Source organism: Neopsephotus bourkii, unplaced genomic scaffold (assembly GCF_033783945.1).
Source record: "Neopsephotus bourkii isolate Nb327-2 ecotype Australia unplaced genomic scaffold, CSIRO-AGI_Nbou_v1 NB_1154, whole genome shotgun sequence".
Lineage (NCBI taxonomy): Eukaryota > Metazoa > Chordata > Aves > Psittaciformes > Psittacidae > Neopsephotus > Neopsephotus bourkii.
In genome coordinates, this window is record NW_026901640.1 from 2,599,600 (window position 1) to 2,616,330 (window position 16,731).

Below are 16,731 nucleotides of genomic sequence, written 5' to 3' on the forward strand. Positions count from 1 at the left end.
CATCACTTCCCCCTCTGGATCACAGCTCTCCAGCTCAGGACAGTTGCATGGGCAGCTGCAGCATTCCCCAGCCCAGCTCTGAGGCTCACCTTACGCTTTGTCTCTTCAAACAGGCTCATGAGGCTCTCTTTGGCTGTCAGGATGGGGTTGCTCGCAGCCAGGCTGCGCATGTAGTAGTAGACAGCATCCAGCTTTCTCCTCTGCAAGAACACAACCAGACTCAGAACTGGCACTCACCCTGGGGCATTCAGAGCCAGACTTTACCTTCCCTGTCCCTCAATACTGCCTGGGACAGACAGACACACCAACAAGCACTATGACAGGTAGAACCTTGAGCTCTCCATCCACATTCACAGCTACCAGCACAAAGCACAAGCCCATTGCCAGGGTTAAGGGAGTGCAGGTGACACCACAGCCCCGAGGCTTCTACAGCAGCCATCAACCCAGAGGCTCACACCAGACTGTCTCTCACCAGCCATCGTGGTAAAGGACAAAGGTATAAATACTGAATTCCTGAGCTCAGGAAATAACGTTACTATGAATATGGAAATGACTCCGTGTGAGTTTTACAAAGAGCAGAGGGGCAGGAAAACCAGAAAGTTTGCCAGCCTCCTGTCAGCCCATATCCCAGTCTGATGCTTTCATTATCTGTTGTCATATCCTCCTTGAAGTTTTCCTGCATGGCTAGAGCAGCCAGAAAGAACAAAGCCTGTGAAAGTCACACGTAGATGTTGCTTAGACCAGTGCCCACAGGGTCAATGAAAGCACTGCACACAAACAGCATCCTCATGACAGCATGGCCTTGGGCACAAAACTCTCATGCAAAACTTGAAACACAACCCATTTTTCAAGCATCTGCACTCTCAACAGCCCACAGAACAGTCCACACAATGCCAACAGCCTGAGGGGGTGATGTGTATCTAACAAAGATGCCTGAGGCCACAGCAGCTGGAATCCACATAGCACATCCTGCCATCAGCTTCCTTCTGCTTAAAAGAAACCATCTGGGAGCACTGCCCTTAACAATACCTTCCTCCACCAGATGGAATCCCCACAGTCCCCCCTCTACCTGCCCCAGGGGCTCTCCCTGTCCCTCCTGGATGAGCATCTTACCGTGTAGATGGCCAGAAGTGCCAGCTGGTTGTATGGGCGGCCGTTCTTGGGAGCAATCTGCTGAGCCTTAAGGTACCAGCTGAAGAGGGAAGAACCAAAGAGGAAGGTTTACTGACAGGCCACGAGGCTGCCTTCCCTGCAGCTTGGTGTAGAATTGTGTAGAATTCCCCTTGTTGGCAGTCCTACAGGGAACAAGCCCTTTGCACAAGTGCCCTCTGCCTGCAAGAGCCTGCACAGGCAGTGAGCTGGTGCCTGGCCTGGAGGGGCAGATGGGGACCAGGACAAGAAAGGGGCAGATACAGCCCTTGGCTCAGCCTGAAGAGGAGCATTTAGCCAGACCCAGTCCCCTGTGCAGCCCCAGGCACAGAGAACAGGCTATTCAGGGAACATTTCTCTTTTGGGTGCCTTTTTAGCTGCATGGCAGCTAAGAACAAACCCTTCATGTCCCTTAGCTTGTCCCCCAAGATACTTAGGATCTTGTAGCTTCAAGATACTTAGTTATCCCAAGAGAAGAGGCAACCATGCATCCTCTTCTTCTCCATTTACCCTCAATTGTATCATCCACTCCCCAGCCTGTACCATGCCACACAGATCCATCAGCACTGTTCAGACACATCATGAACCTGCTGCATTCCCTCCAGATTCCCTGAGACATCAGCATACTCCACAATGCCCACACACTCCAAAATCAGCAGCTTTTCCTGCCCTTTCTCCATACTTCCATGGACTTCAGTGCTCAATCCCCTATGCTGTGCTCACTTGTGTCATTGCATTCCCTCCCTCACCCCCAGTTTTTGCCTCAGAGAAAACAGAGTGACAGAAGGCAACAAGTGCCAAAACCTCCAGAGAATCAGTCAGAACATATGGACACATATGGGAATCTCTCCTAGCTTCAAAGCTCCCACAAAATACAACAGCCATTCTGCCAGCATCAACCCTCCCTGCTGCAGGATCAACACAGGAAAAGCTTCCATCCATGCTGGGACAGCAAAACAGCCTCGGCTACACCTTTCAGCTTCCCAGGGCTGCAGTAATAGGAGAGGAAGGACTTATTTGGCTAGAGGCAAGCTTAAGCACAAGAGGAGATGCATCCCTTGCAGCGAGAGGAAGAGCAGCTCCAGTGAGGAGCACAGTACCTGCGTGCCTTCCCATAGTTGGCGGTGTCGTTGGCTTGTTCCCTGTATCTGCAGATGTCCCCTTGGCAAATCATACACCTCTGAGCACTGATCAGCGCGTACTTCACCTGCAAAGCAGCGTTTGGTACATCACAAGGGACCTGCACAGCCCCAGGGTAGCACACAGAGAGCAAAGAGGAGGTCCCTGGCACACTGAAGGGCAGCAGAAGGAAATGACAAGGCTCCATGGCACTGGTTCAGCGTTTGTAGGGGCAAGCCAAGCCCCTGAACACCTCCTCTTTCCCAATAACATCCCCCATCTCTCTCCAGAACAGAGTTATTCAGGCTGTGACTAATCTGAGGACAGCTGTTGGACAAGCACATCTCTCTGGGAATGGAGCTGGATTAATATATCCTTTCCCAGCTGTCCCTTACACCTGCACTCTCAGCCCAGGGCAGAGTGCTGGCAAGTGTTAGGGAGGCAGCACAACTGTGGTTTTCCTTGGCTATTAGTCTGCATTCCATGGGCAGAAATAAGAGATTTCAATATCTAAGGCAAAGCCAGAATACCTTTGGACACTTATTTCCTTTTATCAGCCCTGAGCTGGTACAAAACCCAAGTTATTTGCAAAGGAAACTAAGAAATGTCAATGCACCAGTGTTGGTTCAACAAGTTCTTTAGCAGCTGAGGAAGATTCCCTGCAAACAGAGTGACATCTGTTCAGGATGAGAAGCCTACAGGAATGCCAACCTACCATCTTCCTCAGGGGCTTGCTGCGGATGGCCATCCCGTCCATGTAGTCCTCCAGCTTGAACTGGTAGGACACCTGGAGCTTCTGGAGCAGGCCATCAAAAAAAGAAGTGCCCTGTGAAACACACAGTATTTGGATGTTACAGTCTTTGATGACGAGCAGAAAACCACCACATTATTCCTGCCTGCAGGAAGGTCCCTTTCCCTGAGGTTTGGGCTGTTTCTCTGCACAGAACAAGGAGGCTGGAGGATTACCAGCCTCAGAGGTTTGAGACTGAGCTAGACAATACCAAGAGTGCCCTGATCTAGTGTGTGAGGAGTCCTGCTTTGAGCAGGAGGTTGGACTAAAGCCCTCCAGCAGTCCCATCCTATCCTATAAAACCCATCCTCTTGGATCTGTCAGCCTACTTTCTACAAAGAGTAAACTGAGCTGCACAGTTTTACAGTATGACTTTAAAGCACATCGGATAAAGGTGGCACAAACATCTCCAGGAACACCTCTGTTTATTTCCACTTCAGGGCATTCATCTCATTTTAGCTTAAGACAATTATTAAGACAATTAATTACTTATAATTAATGTGAAACAAACCAAAATAAGCCTGGCTTAAACTGTAATAAACATCCCCTAGACCTCCACGTCCCACACTTAATCCATCATCTGTCTGACCAACCTCCTTGTCCAAGGATGGCCTAAGGCACACACTGATATGAAGAGGATTGAGAACACCAGTTGCCCACTTACACCATCCCGTTCTGAACACCAGCCAATCCCACCAACCCCAAAGCTTCTGTGGAGTTTGGGGATGTTTCTCTCCTCTCACCTCATCTAGAAGCTGGAGCAGTTTGTTCCGAATTTCTTGGGCATTTTCCCCCTGAGGATCCTTGAGGAGCTGTCGGAATTTCTCTATCACTTGGTAAAAGGCATTCTTCCACAGCAGCTGGTCCACGTTCTGGGTGTCAGAGAACTCAATATCCATGAGGATGCATCTTTCATACAGCTGGAGCATCTCCACCCTACAGGGAAGCACAATCAGTGAATACAACAGCAACTGCCCAGGCATGAGCTGCCAGGGAACATGTGCTGAGCCACCTGCAGCTTTGCATCCAGCAAGCACCAGGCATAAGCAGTTCAGCAGCTCCCACCATGGCAAATTGATGCTTCCACACATATCCCACAGGGAAATGGGAACTGCTGCAGTCAAATACACTTCCTGCTCCACAAGGGTAAAGCTGGAAAGACAATCTCCCTTGTATGCACGCACTGGAAAGGATCAGGGCCTGGCAAAGAGCGAGAAGAGCTGCTACAGTTCTGCCAAAGGGACAGCAGGTCCCTCTCACTAGCTGGTGTCACCACTGGACCACTGTATGTCACAGCATCAAGTGGTGACAAGAACAACACTACCCTGCACTTGAAAGACACACAGCTTGAGAATCCCACACCTCTCTTTGTAAGCACAACCCCTGAGAGCCACAGTGCAGATCAGACAGATAACTGAGGCCGGGTAAGGAAGCAGAAGTATTTCAGCAAATACTGAAGGCATGTAAAAGCACTGGAACTGAGAGAAAGCAGCTCCAGCAAGAGCAAAAAGAACCCAGGAGCTGCAGTAGGTGCTTGTCCTGCTCCTCTGTACCCTGAAACATGGGCAAGGCATTCCCCATCCACAGCTTAGCTCTCAGCCTAGATGAATGGTGTGTTCACCCACAGTTTCAATACCCACACATGACAAACAGACCCAGAACATGAGAAGCTTTTGAGCCACTACCCCATCTCCCACTCTCTCAGACACCAACATCTCCACCATATCAAACCCCCAAGGAGACACCATTCCCTGGAGAACAGCTCTGTTAAGTTCACCCTGGAAACGACTCAGTGCCACCTCCCTCTTACAGCACAGCCACACACCTCAGCTGGGCCATCTTCTCCAGCCCCTCTGGGCTGATGCGGTCTCTGGAAAGCAGGTTGCTGAGCTGCTGCTCCTGGTTCCCAGCCTCACGGAGGTGTTTGCTCAGCTCCTGCTGCTGCAAGTTCCTCATCTGCTGCTCCATCTCAGGACTCAAAGGGGTTGGGGGCAGTGGGCCACACATGTACTGCCCTGCCTGGCCGGGGTAACCAGGGTAGTAGGCTCCTGGGTACACACCATTGCTTGGACCCATGGGATACTGCAGGGAGTACCCACCATAAGGATACTGAGCACCTTGACCAGAGGCACGAGGGTAATAGTAGGGATTATCAGAGTTTTGGAACTTATAGTAGGAGGTCTGGGCCTGGCGGGCTTCCCCCCAGGAGGTGGGGCTCACTTCATCATCCGTGTCTAGGAAGTGGAGCTGAGCAGTCTGGCTCTTCAGAGCGGGTTTTTGGTCCGGGTTATTGGGGTCCCACAGCCTGCGAATGGTCCCTCCCCGGCCCCTGCTGCGGGGGCCTTTGCTCCCAGCCCCACCGAGCAGCAGCCTGGGCCCGGGGTGAATGGCTTCTGGGGAGCCCGTGGTGCTGGCAGAGAGGTCGGTGTTGGCAGGAAGGAACAGGATCCCACGGCCTCTCCCTTGGGGCTCTCTGCTCTGGCTCCTCACCTCCAGGGCCTCAGAGTCCTTGCAACTACCAAATGCCTTCAGGGGCTTTTTTTTCTCTGTGTCTGCCAGGCTGACATCCCTGCTCATAGTCCTGCTGTCAAATGTGACTCGAAAGGATCCCTTCCCTTCCCTGCCATTGCTGCTCCACTCACTCTCACTCCTAGAAGCTCGGCTCTGCTCTGGATGCCTCTTCTTATCCGGATTCCTGCTGGAGACATAGGCTTCTGCCTCATCGATTCGGTCATCATCCAGGGAGTCAGTGGAGGACGCAGAGAGCTGCTTCCTGGGACGTATCCTCTCTCTGGCACGCTGCTGGTGCCTCTCCATCCCATCCACAAGTGGAGCTCCATCTACGCTGTTGTTGCTTCCAGCTGAGCTTGTGCTGCAGGTGCGGTACCGGCTCTGGCGCTTGTCTGAGCGGGAATACCGCTTGGTAGAGCCCAACTTCCCTTCATCATTTGCTCTCCTCATCCTCTCACCTCGCTCCAGTCGTCTTCCTTTTTCTCCCCTTGAGGCTTTCACTCCTTCCCCTGCCTGGCTCCCCTCTCTGTCCTCCTTGGTTGATTTGGGTTTCCTGTTGTTGTCTTTCCCAGTACCTTTCTCGGTCTCTTCATCCCTCCCAACCTTCAGCTGCTCCATCTTACTGGTGACTTCCTCAGTCCCTGACCTCAGGGATGGCTCCTTAGGAGCTGAATGCAGGCGTTTCCCAGGCTGGTAGATCTGCTGGTCTGGTTTCTTGGTTCTCCTGGTGGCTTTGGGACACCATTCATCCGAGGCTGGCTGCTTGGACACGCTCTCCGGGCTCTGAAGACCACCTTTAGTCTCTTCATTCTCCTGCAAAGGACCGTTCTGCTTGGGGCCATCGCCTTTAGTGAAATCCTCCATGACCGGAGCCCTCTCTCCCTTGTCACTGGGACTCCCCTCGCTGCTCCTCTCCTCCGAGGCCTCAGGCTTTGGTGGCACCAGTTTATTCCTGAGGCGGGACAGCCCAGGCTTGTAGATCTCCAGGTCTGGGCGCCTGTTGTCCTTGCGGTGCCTCGGCTCCTTCACTTCCTTCATGGTTTCTGAGGAGAAACAGACACAACAATGTTATTCCCACCACAAACCAGCCAGGAACAACCAACCATAATGACATATATTCAAGGAGAGCTATTAAACACAAAGAACCTGCCACCCCCAGGGCAAGAACACGAGAACAGATCTAAGTTAAGGTTTACAGGAGCAGAAAATGAGAAGCTATAACAGACCCTTGGTCTCATTCACCCTCAAAACAGTCCCACCACAGCTTCTGCCTCAAAGCACCACCAAGAGGGGAACGGGACAAAGCCCGGTGTGAAACGTGTGTGCGAGCACTGGGAGCACTTTTGCTGTTCCAGGTTTCAGCAGTGCTTGCCGCTGCTTTGGGAGCCTCCCGCACCAGCCAGGGCATGGGTTGAGTCAAAGATGCGTCCTCCCCCCTTGCTCGCAGCTCCGTAACGCTTCCCTCCTGCTCGCTGTAGCTGTATTTACACAACACCTGGTCAGAGAACGCAGCCTGGCTAACGCATAACCGAACGCTTCACTAAAGCCAGGCTGCGTTACCTCAGCTCTCCCCTCCTGTCACTAACCGGGACCACCCAACCTCAGCCACCGCTATGGGGGAGGCTGAGCCCCGCGGGGGTCCCGAGCAGGCAAGGAGGCCCCAGCCACGGGGCAAAGCCGCCCCTGCAGCCTCCACCGGCGCCGGGCTCTGTGCGCTCACCGCGGGCGGCGCGGGCCGGTGCCGCTGAGGGGAAGGGGCGTGAGGAGGGGGGGGAATGGGGAAGGCCTAAGCGGCGGCTCCCGCCTCCCCCCGCCCGTTCCCGGTTCCCGGTCCCCATCTCCCGCCGCCGCGGCCCCGGGCCACACTCACCGCTGCCGGCAGCGCGGGCCTGCGCCGCCACCATGTCCCGCAGCTCGGCGGCCGAGACGCGGACGCGCTCCAGCCCGTCCGCCATCTTCCGTCCGCCCCGCCCCGGCGGAGGGCCGGACGGCGGCCGCGCAGGGACAAAAACAGCCGCGGATAGCGCATGCGCGCAGGGCCCCGGCGCCGAGCAGCGCGGAGCCCATGGCGGAGCCGCTCCGCCTGGGGCTGCGCGATGTGCGGGAGGCGGAGCGGCGGCTGCGGGAGCGGGTGCACCTCACACCGCTGCTCACCTGCGCGGCCCTGGACCGCCTGGCCAGCCGGAGGCTGCTCTTCAAGTGCGAGCTGTTCCAGAAGACCGGCTCCTTCAAGGTGCGCGGGGATGGCGGCGGTGCGCGGCCATCACCCGGCCTCAGGGCACCGGTTGCTTCTAAGTGATGGAGGAGGTCGCTCTGTGCTGGCACCCACCCTAAGGGAAGGTGCTGCTGTGTCCTTGCAGATCCGCGGGGCCCTGAACGCAGTCAGGAGCCTGGTGGAGGGAAGCGAGCGCACTGGAGGGGAGCTACCCCGCGCCGTTGTCACACACAGCAGTGGGAATCACGGGCAGGCTCTCGCCTGTGCTGCTCAGGCAGAAGGTAATGTGGGTCCTGACCTTCGGCCCCAGCCCAGAGAGCGGACGGGCAGCGGGCATGGGGCCAGGGTAAAGGCAGAGGGAGCTCCAGGCACCCAGCTCTGCCACCGCTGGAGGTAAGCAGGGTTGTCCCTCTCCTTAGCACCAGTGTGACAAAGCAGTAACGCAGCTCTTCTGCTGTTGGCTTTGCCTCCTCTTTCATCACACAGGGATTCCTGCCTACATCGTGGTGCCCCGCACAGCCCCACACTGTAAGCAAGATGCCATCCGCAGCTACGGTGCCACGCTGGTGCCATGCGAGCCCAGTGATGAGGTAAGGCGTGGGGAAGACTGGCAAGAGCATGGCCCTGCCAGACCAAGAGGTGACATCTGTGCTGTCCCTTAAGTCCAGAGCTGAGACTGCAGCTCGGGTGGTCCAGGAGACAGGAGGAGTCATGGTGCATCCCAACCAGGAGCCAGCAGTGATCACCGGGCAAGGCACAATCGCACTGGAGGTGTTGGAGCAGGTGAGGGGACCACGATGCATGACACCAGACCCTACTCAGAGGCAGGGGCACAGCAGAGAGGGGTACATGAGTACTGATGCTTCCTTTCTGCACAGGCACCTGAGGTAAACGCAGTGGTGGCTCCCGTTGGAGGTGGAGGAATGATTGCAGGAATAGCAATTGCCATCAAGGTAGGCAACAGCTCACCTGGGAAGCAGTGGCTGCCATGTCCTGGTGGGAAGGGTAGAGTTCCAACCAGTGAGCGGCTTTTCTCTTTAGGAACAGAGATCTTGCTGTGAGGATCCCTGGTTGCCTGGGGGCTGCATGGCTGTAACGTAGCCCCCTGCACCACCAGCAACAGGGGACCGGCACGGAGGAATTTCACCCAAGTGGCTCTTCCTGTTCTCTGCAGGCTCTGAGACCAGATGTGAAGGTGTTTGCTGCTGAGCCACGCAATGCAGACGACTGTTACCAGTCCAAGCTGAGAGGGGAGCTGACCCCCAGTCCTCACCCACGAGAAACCATCGCAGATGCAGTGAGAACCAACATCGGCCCCAACACGTGGCCCATCATCAGGGACTTGGTTGATGATGTCCTGACAGTCTCAGAGGAAGAAATCAAGGTGAACATTCCCAGCCCCCTTCTCCCAACTGCCTCCATCCATTCTCTTCCCATTCATCCAGCTCTGTCCCAGGGATAAGCTCCCAGAGCAGCACAGTCCTCACCCCACTGCAGATGTCCAACACGCACATCTCCAGCTGGGAAGGGCTGGCGGAAGCTCTGCTCTCCCAGTGCCCCTTCCCCAGGCCTGGAGCAGCCGATCCTTGCTGCTGGAATGACAGCAGCTGCTCTATCCCAACAGCGAGCCACACGGCTGGTGTGGGAAAGGATGAAGCTGCTGATTGAGCCAACAGCAGGCGTAGGAGTGGCGGCCGTGCTCTCGGAGCGGTTCCAGGCATTCCCTCGGGATCTGGAGCACGTTTGCATCGTGCTCTGCGGGGGAAACGTGGACCTGAGCTCCCTGACCTGGCTCACAGAGCGCCCTGGGACAGCGGAATGAGAACAGAGCGGTGCCTCCAGCGATGGGAACGTCGCTCTGGGTTTGTAGAGTCTGGTTTGTGTGCTACTAAAAACAGATAAAACAGCCCCAAAGGTCTGAAAGGGTTTTGTGGATGGGTAAAGGAAGCTGGGGGTGGTCTACTGCAGCAGGGAGGCGCTTGGTTCCACAGTAAAGGGTTCCTGCTGGCGGTGTGGAAACAAAGCATGGCCTGTTCTCCCTTCCCCAGTGCCCTGGCTTTATGCTCAGCCACCCTCCCTTCACCTTTCTCAGTAACACAGCAACTTCTAGCAAACTCCTTCATACAGCAAAATCCCTGCACACATGGCTGGGGAGAACAGCCCCAATGAGCAGGGGGTACCCACAGCCTCCCCATTCAGCCTCCCCCCCCAAGACAGAAGCACGTTAAGAGGTTTTTAAAAACACTTTCCATTAAAATAAATAGCTGTAGCTGGTACCTGAGCAGCAGCTGGGCAGAGAACCACCCCTGTACAGACCCCCAGCAGTGACACATCCACACATCAGTGCTGTCCTCACTGTGCGCAGCCTGAGAACAGCATCTGAGGAGCTAAGGCACCAACTCCAGCCACGCTGGAGTTATTCCATGTCCACCTCCTGCACTGGCAGCGTGCTCTGGCTCCTCACCCATGGCACAGGCTCCGGAACGTGGGGATCGTAAGTCCATTTAGGAAAAACCCGCTTGTAGAGGTTCAGCAGCACCGTGTCCTGGGACTTCAGCTGTCCATCAAACTGGCACTTCATGTGCCCATGGGTTCCTAGGCACAGAGAAGAGGCCATCAGCTGCCTCTCCTGCCCAGGACCAAATCCTGCCCAGCATCACAGGGTAAATCCCAAACCTACCTAATGGCTCCTTGATGTGCCCTCTACGGCCCCACTTTGTCCTCAGCTCCACTGGCTTAAACCACATCACATCCTCTGGAGATCAACACACAAAAGGCAGGTAAGGAACAGGCTTTGCTGTGCCAACACAACCGCTCCCACAGGAGTTCTGCTTCCACATCCCCTCTTCCCACCACACAGAGCCAAGCTGTACCTCTGTTAAAGAACATGTATCTCACAACAGCCATCTTGGTGAAGATCTTGAATGGGTGGCCACTGAGCACCAGCCGCTTGATGACGATCCTGTCGGGGTCCACAGACAGCAGAGAACCGGTGGCGATGAGATCATGCATTCCTGCAAGGCAGAGTCACTGAGAACACCTCTTCCACGCCACCAAAACGCCCTTCCCCAAATGATTCCAGGCCTAGAGCAACCCCAGAAAAGGGACAGCCAACGGTGCCAGTGATAATGGGGATGGAAATACATGCATCTTCTCAAGTAACAGGAAGGGGATGCCTTTTTCTGGATACATGCACTTGCAAATGGGGCATGGGAACAGCCACCACCTCATCAGCACTTAGCAACTTACCGTTACTTCTCTGTTTAAAAAGCAGCACTGAAGCAGGAGGGAAAGTGATGGGAGCATAAACAGTCACCACCATGGCAGCATCCGGGCGCAGGAAACGCTCCAGTTTGTGCTTGTCAGCTAGGAGAGAACAACAAAGATCAAGTTCAGGCCTAGAGCAGTCACCAGAGCTCTGGAAACCCCATTGAGCCCATTATCCCTAGCAAACAGGCTATGTGCTTTGGGAAAACGGGTGACAAACACCCTTCCTGTGCCAATATGAGTGTCTGGGAATGAAGGTGATCCTATGAGCTAGCAGCTCACTGCATGGAGCCTGACACCCCCTTCCCTGGACCAGTCCCAAGCCCCTCCACTCCCCTCTAATGCCTCCCTGGAAGCCTCAGAGCCTAGAAGTGAGTCTTCAGAAGAGTCCTTCAGCCAGGTTCAGACACCACGGCTAAGACATCACTGGCTTCCTCTGGAAACTGCAGCCCCTGTGGTCCCTCACGAACCTGAGGTGTGCTGGGAGAACAGGGGGGATGCTCGGAAGCGCCGGAACCCGCAGTGGAAGATCAGCTCCTCCTTTGCCCTCACTGGATCGCTGTGGCTCGCGTGCCGGCGCACCAGGAAGTTCAACACGGACATCTGGAAGAGAAGCAGCTCGGAGAGGGGCTGACCCAGGGCTGGGAAGTGATGCTGGAGGGACACTGCAGCAGAGATGAGTGCTCTTGACAATGGCTTCCCAAAGGATCGCTGGTTATCAGTGCAGACACCTCAGCCAGGCTCAGACACTCGAGCCCAAACACCCCCTGCTCTGACCAAAGGGAAGGTCCTACTTTGAAATGCAACAGGGGGAGATTTCAGCCCAAACCCTCCGCAGGCAGAACCTCTCCAACCCATGGAATCAGACAAGGAGCTGCAAGGTATCAGCAGGACCGTATTTAATCACCTTTTGTTCATGTGGAAGCAGAGAGAACAGGACTAAGGGCTTCCCTTCTTTGAAGCTCTCCATCACCGAGACAGGGACATTGCAGAGGTGAAGTGTAACGTACCAGCCAACCTGCCAGGAGAGGAGTGGTTGTGAATAGTTCTCTTAACAGAAGAGTGTCAGGGATAACGTGCCTGGGTTACAAGGGGAACTTATGGCTTCGTGCTGAGAACCAGCTGCCTGAAAGATCCACCCAGTTACCTCCCTGACACATCTTCCCTGTTAGGAACAAGGGAACACAGTAAGGGAAGAGATCAGAAAGAGGGAGTTACCGATGCTCCTTCAGTCTCCTCTTTCTCTATTTGCCGGAAGAGGTGCTTTCTGGTCCGGGAGAAGTCCTGGAACTGGAAAATCCTGGCATAATCCCTTGGGAGGTTCTCTTTGGGGTCCCATGGAGAAGTCCGGAAGCTCTTCAGCCCCCTGTACTTCTGGAACCTACGGAAGGGATAACAGGGAAGACAAATTACTTCACCAGTCCAGGTGTGTGGCCAGCATCCTTCTGTGGTCCACATGGACTCACACCTTCAGAGAGGACAAAGGCAGCAAACATGAGCTCTCGGAAGGGATCGTAGTGCAGGGAGAGGTAGAAACAGCAGCCTTGCATCCAGGCTCTGCCATCCTCCCCCGTTCTCCTAGGTAAGATCCCAGCTTTCCCTGCCCAGGCTCACCCACTGCCTCCCAACTGCTGCATCCCCTGGAAGCCTCAGAGCCTAAGAATGAGTCTTCAGAAGAATCCTTCAGCCAGGTTCAGACACCACGGCTACGACATCACAGGCTTCCTGCCCTCACCAAACCAGGCAGAAGGGTGCTTTCCAGCTCCCCTCCCAGCAGAACATCCCGTTTCTCACCGGATCCTGGCAGGAACATCCCGTGGTGTGTCCACCTCATCAGGAAACATTTCATCCATCCTCTCCTGTTTGTATCTCTCCAACATCTGCTCATCTTCCTCCACCTTCTCGTCATACTGTTCATCCCGCAAGCACTCAGAAACTGACATGGTCTCACACTCCTCCTCTGCAGGTTCCTCCTCCTCCCCACTGCTTTCCCCCTCCTGACACAAGGAAACCAAAGAAACAACATCAAACACATGACAGATTTAACAGTGGAAATCCAGGCAAGTCCTGGTTCTTTGTGGTGCCCTTGCATGGAGGAAAACAGGACAGGATTGTTCTGGAATACACAGTGACACCCTGGAGATCACCTGCAGCATCAGCTCTTGGATGTACCTGGGAAACTGCCTCTTCCATCATATCATCATCAATGTCATCATCTTCAGCATCTTCATCATCTTTCTCACTGCCTTCTTCATCATCCACAATCCAGGCAGCCTGGTACTTGGATGTACCTTTGGGGACCTTCACCACTCTCCTGTTTGCCTTCAGGGAAGCTGTAGGATTCCCACCAATGGTTAATGCAGGAACCATTCTCCTTTCCTTCAGCACCATTTACACAAGACAGGTGTAAATAACTGAGGGTTTCTAACAGCGCTCAACAGGGACAAGGGAAAGGTACAGGAGTATTGCTGCTACTCACCCTCTGCTTCTTGCAGTTCTTCTTCAGTAGGCCACGTCTGCTCCCCTTCCATAGGATCAGGAACCACTTCTGACTGCAAAGACTCCTGCTTGCTTGGATCTGCCTTCATCAGGACCTTAACATCTTCCTCCATCTCATCAGTCCCATTTACAGAATCATCCTGGAGGGCAAGAGCAGAGTTCTGAGCTGTGAACGCTCCTAACTCAAGCTGGCAATGGATCTTAACTGCAGTTCCTTTTAGTATCATGCTCATTACGTGCTGTGGGTGAGGAACCTTAGCTCAAGAGCTGGCACTAATACAACTCCCTTTCCCCACCCCTTGAGCACAATGCACCCAGTTGTATTTCCCTGATACAAGTTTTGAAACACCATGTTCTAAACACAACCAGCAACGCCCTGACCTCCAACACACCTGCACCTCCATGTCCTGACTCCTCTTCTGTCCTTTAACCACTCGGGGGTTCAAAGAGAGGGGATCAGGGGGAGCATCCACCTGGCTCATCTGGAAGTCTCCATGCCCCACGATATGCACCAGGCTGTTCACGTTGAGGCTCTGTCCCCGCACGAAGCCAGACACCTTCAGGGTCCCAACCAGGTCACCCTCCTGAGCAGGCACAAACTCAGCAGTGTGGGCAAGCAGGTGAGCGCGCCGGTCCCGGAAGGCGAGGTGTCGCTGCTTCTGTGCGGAGAGGTGCCTGAGGAGCAGTGAGCATTCCTGCTCTGTGTTCAGTGGGAAGAGCCTGGCCTCGGGAAAGCGCTTCTCAATGGCTTTGGAAAGCTTCTTCTTGGCATCTATCCGCTTCTTGGGTGGTAAGTCAGTGCCTCCTGGGACAGCCAGAGCTACCGAGCAGTGCGTGGAAGAGGGGTCAGGATGAGAGCATCAACCTTAAACCCCTTCTAGTGACACACACTCAAATATCAGCAACCAGCAAGCAAACAGATTCACACCATGAGGGGCAAAGGCAGTTTCACACATTCACGAGAACACTTGGGGTGGAAATCCTACAGAGATGAGATTTTGGGGACTAAATGACACCATGGAACCGAACTAGCAAGAAAGTGTCTGAATCCCTCTATCTCGCACAGCTGGATAACGACTGCAGTGCTGACCCCAGAAGCCTAAGTCTAGAACACCCCTTATATTATCTCCAGCACTCCTCAACCAGGTTAGTAACAGCAAAAGGCAGCACAAGAATGGCATTCACCTGACTGATCTATGCTCAGAAACAGCAATCAACTGCTGATCCCGTATTAACACATGGAGGTTTAATTACTGCAGCAGTAAACCTCCACCAAGCTGCCTCTCACCCTACACCCCGTTAGAAGCCCTTCATGTTTCTCACTTGCTCACCGAAGGTGGGGAGCCCCTGTGCGAAGAGGCAGGAGAGGCAGTATTCCCCTGCATCATCCCAGCCTTCCGCAGGATCCAGGATGAACAGGAGGGAGTCAGCAACTTTCGCCAGGTCTAGGACAGTGTAAAGGTCCCCTGCAAGTAGAGCACCTCCGTTACTGGGGCTGTGCAGGGGCGCTGAGCCAAGACCCCCACCGCCAGCAGCTCCTCCTCACCTGCCTGAGCTGTCACAAAGCGCCAGCGCTGCTTGAGCCGTGGGCAGAGCAACGCGAAGCCGCCAGCTCTGCCCTGCTCCACGCGGACCAGAGCCGAGTCCTGGCCCTGCAGCAGGCGCAGGGTGTCCTGGGCTGCGGCTCTGCAGTGCAGCGGCACCACGACCACGAGGTGCGGGGGCCCGTCCCGGCTGCCCAGGCCCCGCTTCTCCGCCATCACCTGCGGGCACAGCCGCAGTGTGAACCCCTCCGGTCCTCTCCCGGATCCCTCCACAGCTCAACCCCAACCCAGGAACTGAGCCCGGCGCTTATTCCCCTCCCGATCCCCCCCCTCCATGACACAGACACCGGCCCCGCTGGATCTGCACGGACCGGAGCCGATCCGCTCCCCGCTGCCCCCCTCAGCCCTCACCGCCTCCTTGCGCTGCCGGCGGAGCTGCAGCGCCTGGTGCCGCCGGTCCACCCGATTGAGGTCGCGGAGCCGCCGCCGCGGCTGGGCCTTGACGGACACGCGGCCTGCGGGGAAGAGAACGGTCAAGGCGGGCCGGGCCGGACACCGGAGCGGGCACCGGGCCGGGAGCCACCTCACCTCCGGCGCGGCGCTGCGAGGCCCCGCTGTGCTTCCCGCCCTTGTGCGCCTTGTTCTGCTGCTTCAGCGGCCCGGGCCGATGCGCGCCCACCGCCGCCATGCTGCCGCCGCCACCTCCTCCTCCTCCTCCTCAGGACTTCCGCTTGCGTCACGTCCGGCGCCGAGGAAAAGGGCGGGAACGTGGTGAGGGGCAAGATGGCGCCGTGAGGTAAAGGGATGGAGGAGCCCCGGTGGGAACGAGAGGCTGGAGCGCAGCCGCTCCGTGAGCTCGATATTGGTTAGCTCTGTGTACAGGTATTTACACACGGGGGAAGGAGCGCGGCGGGGGAGGCTCAGCCCCGCTCCATAGAGGTGGATGGAGCTGGAACGTTCCTGGCCCTTGTGGCTTCATCCCAGCCCCGTTTGTTACTCGTTATCCAGTCAGGAGCGGCTGTTCCCAGGCTGGAGGCTGTCGCTGTTCCCAGGTCTGGTGGAATGGTCCTGGCAGAGCCCAAGCCCCCAGGACAGGGATATGACATTCCCTATCTGTTACTGCGAGCTCCCCCCAACCACAGGCCTGCGAGCAGCAGGGTTAAACACTGACAGCAGGGTGCAAGTGCCAGGAAAGCAAAGACCCAAGGGGAGACCGGGCAGCTGCTACCAGCAGTGACTGCATGGGGGGAAGATGCAGGTTCTACAGGTTCTGGTTCCTCTGAACTGGAGGCGTGGGGGGGGCCCCTTTACCTCCTGCAGCAACACCCAGGCTGTTCTTTACAGAGCCTTTGGTACCCCTAAAAGCCATCAGGCTGGCTGAACCTTTCAGACTCTAAAAGCATTTCACATAGCATGGCCTACCTGCCAGGATGGAGGACACAAACCAAGAGACCAGTGATGGGTAACTCGAAGCAGGAGTCACTGAGTCTCTACACAGGTACCCACTCTCCCATTGTCATTTCCAAAGGGTGTCCATCGGCTATGGCAGCCCATAGCACTGCCAAACGCAAAGGGGCTGCTCAGAGAGCACTTGGAGTAACTGGGATACTTCTCAGTCAGGAAAGCCAGCAGTCCTG

The 16,731-nt window shown here is 55.5% G+C and overlaps 3 protein-coding genes and 2 non-coding genes across 7 annotated transcripts in view; 1 reads left to right on the plus strand and 4 right to left on the minus strand.

Annotated features, from left to right (window-relative positions):
• The window catches only part of SMG6 (SMG6 nonsense mediated mRNA decay factor), a 106,073-nt gene extending 95,882 nt beyond the window's left edge, over nucleotides 1-10,191 (minus strand). For 2 of the 3 annotated variants that reach the window (XM_061363406.1, XM_061363405.1), the window contains exons 1-7: nucleotides 7,440-7,579; nucleotides 4,884-6,612; nucleotides 3,802-3,994; nucleotides 2,984-3,094; nucleotides 2,250-2,356; nucleotides 1,114-1,192; nucleotides 90-200 (exon numbers count right to left, since the gene is read on the minus strand). In XM_061363406.1, the coding sequence (XP_061219390.1) occupies nucleotides 90-200; nucleotides 1,114-1,192; nucleotides 2,250-2,356; nucleotides 2,984-3,094; nucleotides 3,802-3,994; nucleotides 4,884-6,612; nucleotides 7,440-7,524 (2,415 nt within the window). In that variant the 5' untranslated portion in view covers nucleotides 7,525-7,579. Of the gene's footprint in view, nucleotides 1-89; nucleotides 201-1,113; nucleotides 1,193-2,249; nucleotides 2,357-2,983; nucleotides 3,095-3,801; nucleotides 3,995-4,883; nucleotides 6,613-7,439; nucleotides 7,580-10,061 lie in introns of those variants that run through there. The other variant, XM_061363407.1, reaches the window with a different exon arrangement.
• On the plus strand, nucleotides 7,585-9,752 carry SRR (serine racemase). The gene is made up of 7 exons (XM_061363435.1): nucleotides 7,585-7,802; nucleotides 7,930-8,065; nucleotides 8,271-8,374; nucleotides 8,448-8,567; nucleotides 8,663-8,737; nucleotides 8,959-9,168; nucleotides 9,409-9,752. Exons 1-7 carry the CDS (start codon nucleotides 7,635-7,637, stop codon nucleotides 9,604-9,606), a joined length of 1,011 nt encoding a protein of 336 aa, XP_061219419.1. The 5' UTR covers nucleotides 7,585-7,634; the 3' UTR covers nucleotides 9,607-9,752.
• On the minus strand, nucleotides 10,013-15,839 carry TSR1 (TSR1 ribosome maturation factor). The gene is made up of 15 exons (XM_061363416.1): nucleotides 15,683-15,839; nucleotides 15,506-15,609; nucleotides 15,097-15,313; nucleotides 14,882-15,016; nucleotides 13,943-14,370; nucleotides 13,531-13,690; nucleotides 13,224-13,384; nucleotides 12,846-13,048; nucleotides 12,270-12,432; nucleotides 11,959-12,069; nucleotides 11,522-11,654; nucleotides 11,034-11,150; nucleotides 10,658-10,798; nucleotides 10,465-10,539; nucleotides 10,013-10,379 (listed from the first exon to the last, which is right to left on the minus strand). The coding sequence occupies exons 1-15, from the start codon at nucleotides 15,780-15,782 to the stop codon at nucleotides 10,201-10,203; spliced, it is 2,427 nt and encodes an 808-aa protein (XP_061219400.1). The 5' UTR covers nucleotides 15,783-15,839; the 3' UTR covers nucleotides 10,013-10,200.
• On the minus strand, nucleotides 11,397-11,489 carry LOC133217863 (small nucleolar RNA SNORD91 family). The gene has a single exon (XR_009726983.1). It is a non-coding gene; the product is annotated as a small nucleolar RNA SNORD91 family (small nucleolar RNA).
• LOC133217862 (small nucleolar RNA SNORD91 family) lies at nucleotides 12,688-12,780 on the minus strand. Its single transcript, XR_009726982.1, has one exon. It is a non-coding gene; the product is annotated as a small nucleolar RNA SNORD91 family (small nucleolar RNA).
• Nucleotides 15,840-16,731: the final 892 nt, after the last annotated feature.

Bases quoted from the DNA above. Each gene is read 5' to 3' on its own strand.
- SRR (XM_061363435.1), top strand. From the start codon at position 7,635: ATGGCGGAGCCGCTCCGCCTGGGGCTGCGCGATGTGCGGGAGGCGGAG. The intron at 7,803-7,929 runs GTGCGCGGGGAT...GTGTCCTTGCAG, and splicing joins AGAAGACCGGCTCCTTCAAG to ATCCGCGGGGCCCTGAACGC. The intron at 8,066-8,270 runs GTAATGTGGGTC...TTCATCACACAG, and splicing joins CTGTGCTGCTCAGGCAGAAG to GGATTCCTGCCTACATCGTG.
- TSR1 (XM_061363416.1), bottom strand. From the start codon at position 15,782: ATGGCGGCGGTGGGCGCGCATCGGCCCGGGCCGCTGAAGCAGCAGAAC. The intron at 14,371-14,881 runs GTGAGCAAGTGA...ACTGCTCGGTAG, and splicing joins ACAGGGGCTCCCCACCTTCG to CTCTGGCTGTCCCAGGAGGC. The intron at 12,070-12,269 runs GTAACTCCCTCT...CTCTCCTGGCAG, and splicing joins AGGAGACTGAAGGAGCATCG to GTTGGCTGGTACGTTACACT.